The sequence below is a fragment of the Alosa sapidissima genome, chromosome 15, assembly GCF_018492685.1.
Source record: "Alosa sapidissima isolate fAloSap1 chromosome 15, fAloSap1.pri, whole genome shotgun sequence".
Lineage (NCBI taxonomy): Eukaryota > Metazoa > Chordata > Actinopteri > Clupeiformes > Clupeidae > Alosa > Alosa sapidissima.
In genome coordinates, this window is record NC_055971.1 from 25,042,224 (window position 1) to 25,052,952 (window position 10,729).

Below are 10,729 nucleotides of genomic sequence, written 5' to 3' on the forward strand. Positions count from 1 at the left end.
TCTCTCTCTCTTTCTCTCTCCATATATTTTCACAGTCTGGTGAACACTTTCACCAGAGATTCCATTTAATAAAGAGCGTTCAACTCACAGACATCAATACTAACCCAAATTAACAAATAATTTACATTAAACAGAAACAAGATGCTGGATGGAGTGGCATAGGTCACCAATGTACCCGTAAAGCACAGATATAAACACACAAAGACATAAACACACAAATTAACAAATAATAAAAAGTAAAAAGCAAAAATGTTAAATTAGTCCAATTTGTTGCATCTAACCGGCTGAAGGGCAATGATGACTTGCATGAAACAGCGCACAGCATGGTGCCTTTAAACAGACCAACCCGGTGGATTTACTGGGAGTCTGGTTAGCTATTATAGGCTGTTAAGTGAATAATGGTGTGTGTGTGTGTGTGTCTGTGTTGGGTTGGGGTGCAGGTTTACAGGATGACAGTGAGAGAGGTGGCACAGATAAACAGGTGAATGGCTGCACAGGTGAACGGCTGCACAGGTAAACAGGTGGACGGCTGCACAGGTGAACGGCTGCACAGATGAACAGGTGAACGGCTGCACAGGTGAACGGCTGCACAGGTGAACAGGTGCCCAGTGTGGTGGGTGCACCTTCATCCTGGCACGGTGCTGAGAGGTGCAGCGCAGTGCGCCCTCTGCTGGACTAACACTAAACGTAGGTGAGGTGGGGGGTGGTCACAGGTGAACAGGTGCACCAGGGCACAGGTGTGTCGTGTGTGTTTGTGTTCAGCCTGGCACTGTACAGCGCTGCAATTCACGCCGCACACCACTCATGATCTGACACGCCACAGAGGCTCGCCAGATGCACCTGTGGGAGCCGGCAGCTAGGTGGACCGGTTCCAGACGAGCGACAGGTGCCTCTTCCCACGCCTCTCTCCGAGTTCTTTGCTCTTGGCCGGCGCTGTGACAAGTAACAGGCCCGTACACGTGTCTCTGACCTAACAATACTGCACCGAGTAACAAGCCCACACAAGCCTCTCAGAGACGACAGCAGAGACAGCAGAGAACGAATTTCAATACACATCCGGTTTCGTGGGATATGTTATTTTGTTCGTTTGTTTTTCCATTCCTTTTAGTTTGTTGCTTTACGCTAAACACATTCCAATACATGATAAAAAAAATAAAAGACACAAACCCTGTATACACAAGTTCAGGCTTTTAAGGATTACCCTTACTGCATAGAAACAAAAATGTTTGTGTCAACTGAGATCTAAATGACTCTGTGTGACATCTCAAAATATTGGTAACACTTTACTTGACAGTATCGACATAATAGTGACATGACACTGTCATGACACATGAACTCTAACCTTAATCCTAACTCTAAAACTAACCCTAACCATAAACCTAATCCTAACCGTAATTTATTATGACAAAAAACGAATGACACTTAATGACAAAAGCATTATGTCATAAACGTTTATGACTTGTTTATGACACGTTCATGACAGTGTCATACCTGAAGAGCTGACTGAACAAACAAAAAAATACAGGACACGCATCACAAACCAGAAAGATTCCCAAACTCACAAGTAAACAATGTCCAGAATTCCTCACAGACTTCCATGAAACTGCTGGCTTATGTGTGTATGACGAAAAAACGCCTCAGGCATAAAACAATTCACACAACTCTGTGTTGCGCAACTCCAACAGAGAGACCATTTTAACTGTCAGTTATTTGTCATCAAACATCCAAAACAAAAAGCACGTAAAATTATCCTGTTCTGGAAGCCTTTTACTAGTGATCAATCAAAGTCCAAATTACTGACCATAGGAAATCTGTTTCTATTCTATTCCATTCCATTCAAGTGGATTTTACGTAGAAAATGTGATACCACAGTGATTCTGTTTTCAACAGGAAAATGGTTTGTAAGTATAAGTATATTTACTCTTTTGATCCCGTGAGGGAAATTTGGTCTCTGCCTTTATCCCAATCCGTGAAACACACTCAGCACACAGTGAACACACAGTGAGGTGAAGCACACACTAATCCCGGCGCAGTGAGCTGCCTGCAACAACAGCGGCACTCGGGGAGCAGTGAGGGGTTAGGTGCCTTGCTCAAGGGCACTTCAGCCATGCCTACTGGTCGGGGTTCGAACCGGCAACTCTCCAGTAACAAGTCTGAAGTGCTAACCAGTAGGCCACGGCTACCCCAAGAGATTGGTGGCAAGTCAGAGGAAAAATAAAAGGCTATCATCGTCTTCATGTATTCAAGAACAGATCCAAGACAGTAAGGAACCAGGAAGAACAGTTTTGTATTTACCTTTTCCTCCAGCACTACTGGTATGGAGAAAACGAAACAAGACAAATGAACATAGTGACAGCACATGGAAACTGTCGTCATATTGTCATGTGATCATGAATGTCTCTGTCATGCATGAGTCAGTGGTTTCTATCTAGAAGGTTGAGTCTACATGTTGAGGGAAAAAAAAAACAATTGAAAATTCATTCAATTTATTTCATCATATTTTGTTATATTTGTTATATACACTATATTGCCAAAAGTATTGGGTCACCTACCTTGACTCGCATATGAACTTAAGTGACATCTTAATCTATAGGGTTTAATATGACGTCGGCCCACCCTTTGTATACCCTTTTGTTGTACCCCACTTTTGGAGTAAATTAGAGTGGAGACTGAGAGCCAGGCCTTCTCGTCCAACATAAACACACTCCTGAACCTTGGGGAAAGCCTTCCCAGAAGAGTTGAAGCTGCCAGAAGAGTTGAAGGGTGGACCAACATCATATTAAACCCTACGAATTAAGAATGGGATGTCACTTAATTTCATATGCGAGTCAAGGCAGGTGACCCAATACTTTTGGAAATATAGTGTATATAAATAAGTATTTTGTACCAAATCATATTATTTAATGATATTTCGCACAAATTAACCCTTTCTGGGCAGACACACCTGTTAATTCTCTGTTCTTTAAGAGGGACAATATGTCAATATGACAGCATAATAGCACAGGTAACAAAGGCTGTCTTGAATGCCCCATCTAAAAATCTCTATTCCAGTCCTGTTGATTGACTAGTCTTTAAGTGTAACTGGACTCACATACCTAGTAATGCTTGTCCCTATGCACACCCTGTCAAACAATGTTTTGTTAAACAACCCTCCTCGTCTCACTCATTGTAATGCTTCAACAGCAAGAACATTTCATTAAGGCACAGGAAACGTACTGCTTTGAATGACATTAATGAATAACAAGCCACCACAAGTCCATCTTAGCTTTTCCATATTTAACATTTCACAACAATGGAGATAAACAAGAGCAACAACTGGACACAAACAACAAATAAATATGTGAAACAAATAAACACAGTAAGATCATTGTGAGTTTGAAGTAAACACTGGCGATTTGATGACTGGCTGTGAAAAAGACCTGTTGTTGTCAGTCATGCATACATGTGTGAGTCATAATGGTTGTGTTTAGCTCGAAATGGCAGAGATTGCTATCACACAACATCATAGCACTGAAACCCTGACCCCACCCTATCTGCATGACCCCAGGGCAAAACACTGTGACATCACACACCTGTCCACACACACACACACACACACACACACAGTTCTCTCTTTCTTCTCTCTCACGCTCTGTCTTTCTCTGTGTGTGTGTGTGTGTGTGTGTGTGTCTGTGTTTGAGATCAGAGAACCACTCATCCGTGGGTTTCAGTAATAGTTAATCCAAGCCCACCCGGGGTCAAAAGACCAGTGCCCAGTGGAGTCAGACTCTCCACACACAAGTAAATGATTGGACACTGGTATTCAGCAGGCAAGGTAAACCTCAGATAGCTCTGGGACACAGCTACCGAACACTGCTTTACTGAAGAAGCCCTGATGAAAGACTTTACACTCATGCTGCCAATGCTCTGAACTGCACTGTATTGACTGTGACTGTCTTCCAGAACAAACAAACAAACAAAAAAAAATGCCAAGTGACTAGCTATGCTGCTTGTGCACCTTTCTGAGAAACACTCAAACGTTTCCAAACCAAATGGGGTCCCTTATTTCAATCTACATTGTTTTCAATGGTTGCTACATTAATGCCATACATACAACAACTCCCTCCTCTCTTCATAGACGGCTTTTAGTGATTGTGCCGTTTACACAGTCTGGTATATAGATAACCACACCTGCTGAACCTGTGTGTGGTATGAAACTGTACATTTTAAGGTAAATATGTTTTTTTTTTTCTTTTTGTCAGTGTCACCTGCAGGGCAGCATGAGATGTGTGCTAGGTAGGCTATTGTTTGCTGTGAAACGTTATCTTCTCAACTGCTGCTAGCCACAAGTGGAGTCATGTTCAAAGCGTACATACAGAACCTGTTTTTCCACAATCAAAGAAATACTAATTAAATGTCATACACTCCAAGCACTTACACAGTCAAGCTTTAATCCACAGCAGTAACCTTTTAGATACCCAAAGAACTGTTCTGTTTTTGTCTACATCAACAATGTTTCTTTACAAAGGTCATATTGTAATGCTTTACTTTACCCTACTTTACTTTACTTTACTTTACTTTACTTTACTTTACTTTACTTTACTTTGCTTTGCTTTACACATATGCAGACAGGAATTCATTTGGTTTTGTCCTGCTGATGTGTGGTGGCACATGAGCTCCTGACAAAAGAGTCTTTCACAAGAGTCTGTCTAAGCGGAAAGTCGGTGCAATTGGCCCACCACAGCGTTGAGCCGCAGACTCAAACTACGTAAAGGGGAACCCAGTGGTGTGAAGAGACTTCACTGCTTCAGCTTTGCCCTCTTTACCCACACACACACACACACACACGCACACACACACGCACACACACACACACACACACACACACATATACACACACACACACACACACACACACACACACAGACACGCACATACAGTCCAGGCACAAGAGACAAGTTACAAATTGTAAAACAGCACAACATTCTTGAAATCCCTACTGCTGTGTGTGGAAGTGATTTCATTGATTCATTTACATCGTTGTGTAAAGTAATACTTTCGCGGACGGGCCCCTGATAAGCTGAAACCCTTGAGTGCTCTGGTGTAATCCCACCGTGAAGGTGATATTCTCCAAAGCCGTCTTTCCGCGCTCCCTAATTGTGGAAATTCCTCGTGAGTGTATACCTGTGCGACAGGAACCCTATCTGCAGGTCCGTGCCAAGCAGATTCTAATGAGCGGCCTCCTTAAAGAAGGCCTTTATTGTCCCAAAAGGACGTTTTTGGCCCGCAAACAGTGGGCCTCTTTCTAGTGTGGAAACAATCGGCATCTATCCTCTTCTTCACCCTCCTTCCACTCCGACCAACAACTGCAACCACCTCAGCTTGTGTGTGTGTGTGTGTGTGTGTGTGTGTTTGTTTGTCACCCCTGTGCCGACACCGGGCCCCCAAACATTTTCTTACACTCCCTGTGATTTCCCTGCGTGGAGCGAGGCTACAGCACGGTTCTTCTGAAAACAGACAATTCCTTGCATGGAGCGTGAGTAGAACTTGGCTCTCCTGAAGACGACCCATTCCCCCGCGTGGAGCGCAACTAGAACACGGTTCTCCTGAAGACGGCCGGTTCTCCAGGGGTTTGTGGCTGCATCTCTCCCTGTTCTCTCGGTTCTTTGAGGCCATCTGGTGTAAGGTCAGCTCCCTTCTTGTCTCTTCACACACGTACGTGCAATGTCTTGTATACTAACAGCTACTTTATTCTGACAAACTGGCTCAGACTGCAGTAGCTCAAACTGCTTTCTTCATGTGTGTGTGTGTGTGTGTGTGTGTGTGCGTGTGTGTGTGTAATCTGGTCAGGAGAGAGGTATGATAATATAGCAGTGGTGGTTTGGGTGTGATGTTGTATGCCGATCTTTCAGTCTGATTACTGATTTACTGTACTTCTGCAGCATGATTTTTTTGAACTGCAATGGGTGCTCTTCTATTAAGCCTAGTTCACCTATACAGCGATCCGCTTGTTGCTTATCGCTAGTCACTTCAAAAGTTGAAGTTGTTTTGGCTTGTCGTCTGTGTTGATTTCTCCTGTAATCAATGAATTGCATTACACTTTTGTCAGATATGTCCTTCTCATAGTCAAAGAGAGAGAAAGAGAGAGAGAAAGAGAGAGAGGGGGAGAGAACGATAGAAAAAAAATGTATTTGCATGGCTTCGTATTGCTCATTGCTCATCAACTCTTCCGGAAGGTGCAATGTCACGTGCTAGAGTGTCACATAAGTTAGATCATTTGTTTAAACGGGGGGGGGGGGGGTTGATACTGGTTGTGACCTACCACTGACATGACAGATATTTATGAATTGTTCTTTAACATGCTTAATTTTGTTAGCGCTTGCCTGTGTTCTTTAAAAAAACGGTTTAAAAAATACCTAAAGTCCTTGTTTTAGATAGATAGATAGATATTTTATTGATCCCCAAGGGGAAATTCAAGAATTCAAGTTTCACACAGAATCGCCTCCATACTTCAATCTTTCAGTGTATGCGGAGGGATGATTTCGCAGCAGCTGTGGTGGCTTTGCTGGGCAATTTCAAAAGTAGCTTTAAAGAAAAAAATCATGTGAACCTATCGCAACCTACAAAAACACACACACATGCACACACACAACACACACACACACACACACACACATACACACACACACACACACACTAAAAACACACTATAATCCCTAACGTACACAAAAAAAAAACACACACACACGCGTTTCAAAGCAAAATGTAATTTGTGTTCAAATATTTGCGAAACCCTTCCAAGCACGTGTGTCTTCACTCTTGAGCTAAGCTGAGCCTTGTTGCCATGAAAGTCAAATGGTTGCCAGGCTGCTAAACCACCCATGACTCATAAGGGGATGACAATGTGGAGGTTTCATGACGAGAGAGAGAGGGGCAGAGAGAGAGAGCAAGAGGGAGAGAGAGATGGGTGTGGAAGATTTCTAAATTTCTCAATGGTCATACTAATAAAGTAACTTGGATTTTAGTTTGAATTTGACAAAGACAGGAAAAAAGAGAGAGAAAGAAAGGTAGAGAGAAAGAGGAGACGAGAGAGAGATGTAGATCAAGAGAGTCTCTTCCGTTTGCCCTGGGGGGGGGGGGGTGTGTGAATGAGTCACACAGGTGTCTGGAGCCCCTCCTTTTGAGCAGAGCTTAAAAGGACTGGCTCGCACCCTACCTAAATATTAGCTCTTTGAGCAGCACCCACTCAACACCATCCTCAGAGACAAACGCACAAAGGACAGCTCTACACACAACGTACGGAGAACCTACAGAGAACTAACAGAGAACCAACAGAGGATCATCAGAGAACATGGTGTCAGCAGGACTTCAGATGGGCGGCACTGCCCTGGGTATTATCGGCTGGATCGGCGTGATTGTGATATGCGCACTGCCCCAGTGGCGTGTGACGGCGTTCATCGGCAGCAACATCGTCACCTCGCAGACCATCTGGGAGGGCATCTGGATGAGCTGCGTGGTCCAGAGCACGGGCCAGATGCAGTGCAAGGTCTACGACTCCATGCTGGCGCTGTCCTCTGACCTCCAGGCCGCCCGCGCCCTCTGCATCATCTCCATCCTAGTGGGCATCGTGGGCATTCTGCTCGCCACGGCCGGCGGCAAGTGCACCAACTGCATCGAGGACGAGAGCGCCAAAGCAAAAGTGGGCATAGCATCAGGCGTGGTCTTCCTCATTGCCGGCATCCTCTGCCTCATCCCCGTCTGCTGGACGGCCAACACCGTCATCCAGGAGTTTTACAACCCCTTGGTGGTGAGCTCACAGAAGAGGGAGCTTGGCGCCGCCCTCTACATCGGCTGGGGAGCGTCCGCAATGCTCATCATCGGAGGGGCCTTGCTCTGCGCTAACTGCCCGAAGGAGGACAATTATTCCGCCAAGTACTCTGCCGCCCCCCGCTCTAACGGCCCCAAGGACTACGTCTGAGAAAACGATTAAAGACTTTCTGGCCTTTGTACAAAAAAAAAAAAAAAACAGTGACTTCTTTTGTTGCCACATTTCAACTGTTGCTGAAAAGGCTTAGAGAGGAGAGAATTTGAAATGGGGTGGGGAGGGCCACCTAAGCCAGGGTGGAACCAGCAGTCCTCTGCTAAGTTCTTTACTAAGGTGTGCACTCCCAGACAACACGGACAATACCTGCCAATCAGTTCACTGGAAAGACTGAACGTGGGTGTTCAGGTTTTTGTTGTATGCAATTTTACTCCCATTTTAATGTCTCTTTTGATATCACATGAGTTTTTTGTTGTTGTTTTGTATATATAATGCTGTGTATCTTGTACATTCTGAATGTTTCAAATTTTATATTTTTTAAAACATAAAAATGTTAAGACATTGTAATAAACATTTGGGGTTTAACATAACTTTTTTCTTCCTTTGTCTTCATTATGAATTCTTATACTTGCCCGAGAGGGGTGATTTCTGTAATTAACTATTACAATGAATAGCTCAGGTGTATAAACAACAACCTCAAACTTCAATTCCATGTCTGGAATCAAAGTTGTTTTCCTCAATTAATAACTTTCTTTTAACCAGATCAGATAGATAGATAGATAGATACTTTTTTTCTGCTGTTAGTGAATGTATGTGTGTTGTTTGTATGCTACTGAGACCTTGAATTTCCCCTGGGGATCAATAAAGTATCTATCTATCTATCTATCTCTGATCCCCAAGGGGAAATTCAAAGATCAGACACAAGTCATCAAACTAGCTCATTATAGCAGGTAAAACAAATGTTCTAAATGTCTTAAGTAAAGGTCATACAACGGTTCAGTGTTATCTGATTCATTGGTAAGCAGTTTATTCAGTTGACTTCGTATTCAAATAACTGAGCCAAGCCCAGTTTCTTTACAACATGAAGCATTACGTGGACTACAGAGGAACATTGGTTTGGCCATAGTGGCATATATCACATTCAGTCATTCAGATAGCATTCCTGAGCATACTACTAATCATCCTACTGCATTTTACCTTACAAATGGCAAAAACTAACCCATGCTGTGTGTGTGTGTGTGTGTGTGTGTGTGTGTTTGTTATATAAATATAATTAAACAAAGCCTTGAAGCCCTGTCCTATGCCTCAGAATCAGCCCCATGCATTAGACATTCTCTTTCTCTCTCTCTCTCTCTCTCTCTCTCTCTCTCTCTCTCTCTAACCATCTAAAGATTAAACTCCCACTGCCAACACCTGCCACTAGCAGTAACGCCAGCACCAGCACTCTATCGGTACATAACGACTAGACGACTAGTCAACACATATCATGAAAAACGTATCAACTAGTAAAAAGCCGTAGTCATGAGACCCCTAATCAGAAACGAGGCACCGGTAAATGCACACGGGTAAAATAGTCGGTTGTCCAATGTCTCCCCCTACTGTGACTCTAGGGCGGTACATCTTTTGGATGAATATATTAAGTGAATAAATCACCCCAGTATAGACCCTTTCAACAAGGTAAACAAAAACAATGCTTGAACATTCTATTTGGGCCCCAATCTACTTCCTCTGCATTAAGATAACATATGGAATGTTAAAAAGGAAGTCTTGTGGGGCCAACTATGATGCTGATAATGGAACTCTCTTGAAAGGGTCTATACCTAGTAGTTCAAAAAAGGGCGATCAATTGATATATTTATTTTGCATGCCACCACGGAACAATCTTTATGGGATAACATGCCTAGTTCTTACACACAGATATCAAATTTGTTTATCGTTTGTTGTGTATATACTCCACACACATTCCAGCTATTGTTCTCTCACAAGTGTAACAATTATCATTACTGTCATGCAAATAAGTCAAAGCAATGACAGTGAGCACCAGAGGAGATCTCATGAATCTCAGTCAATGGTCCTAATGAATATCACATGCAGGTTCACAGATAAGTACTGTTTTCACCAATACTACACTTCTTTCAGGTAAATCTGATTCAGTAAATCATTGTTGAATGATACAATAAATGATAAAATAAATACATTCCAATATAAACACTGCAGGACACTTCAGTTGGGCTGTTGCTATAACATCCAATGGCCAAACATTAAGAATGCTAAACAAACCTAACAAATCTAGAAATTGCAGGCACAAATAAAAAAAATGCTCCTTCATTTTCCATAAAATTGGACTGAAAATGTGGGTTGGATTCTGATAGACAAGCACAGTCATGAGTGGACTTGCAGCTTCAGGAGAGGTGGGGAGGCTTCCATGCTTGCAAGCAAGCTAAAGCCCTGGGTGCTAGCATCTGTCACTGCTCTGTGTTTTATGCTGTAACTGCACTCTCTTGGGGACATACACACGAACAGCAATGGACCGCAGTGGACACGAGTTGTTATTTATATGCAGCTTTCTACACAGTTCAAGCACGGGTGGTTGGTGCCCTTGCAGTGTACAGTCCTAGCGGTCACAAAAAATTGGAGTGTATGTACACGGATGTCCAAACATGGCCTCAAACTACATCATGGGGTTCCAGGTTACAGAATGCATCCTGACAGATTAAACTTTTTTTTAATGGACACTGGTACCCACTTGGAACAGCAGCCAATGGACATTCCTTTGGATTTCTTTATAACTCATGCTGACATCTATGAAAGTTTAAGCCCTTTTTGCTTGCGTGGACAGAATTCATGCTTTCTGTTCTGGTCAACAGCTCTTTCCGACACGTCATAATTCGGTGATATGGAAAAACAGTTACAGTAAGACAACAAAAT

The 10,729-nt window shown here is 43.1% G+C and overlaps 1 protein-coding gene across 1 annotated transcript; it reads left to right on the forward strand.

Annotated features, from left to right (window-relative positions):
• The first annotated feature begins 7,191 nt into the window (after positions 1-7,191).
• On the forward strand, positions 7,192-7,994 carry LOC121684256 (claudin-4-like). Its single transcript, XM_042064246.1, has one exon. It carries the CDS (start codon positions 7,331-7,333, stop codon positions 7,955-7,957), a length of 627 nt encoding a protein of 208 aa, XP_041920180.1. The 5' UTR covers positions 7,192-7,330; the 3' UTR covers positions 7,958-7,994.
• Positions 7,995-10,729: the final 2,735 nt, after the last annotated feature.

Bases quoted from the DNA above. Each gene is read 5' to 3' on its own strand.
- LOC121684256 (XM_042064246.1), top strand. From the start codon at position 7,331: ATGGTGTCAGCAGGACTTCAGATGGGCGGCACTGCCCTGGGTATTATC.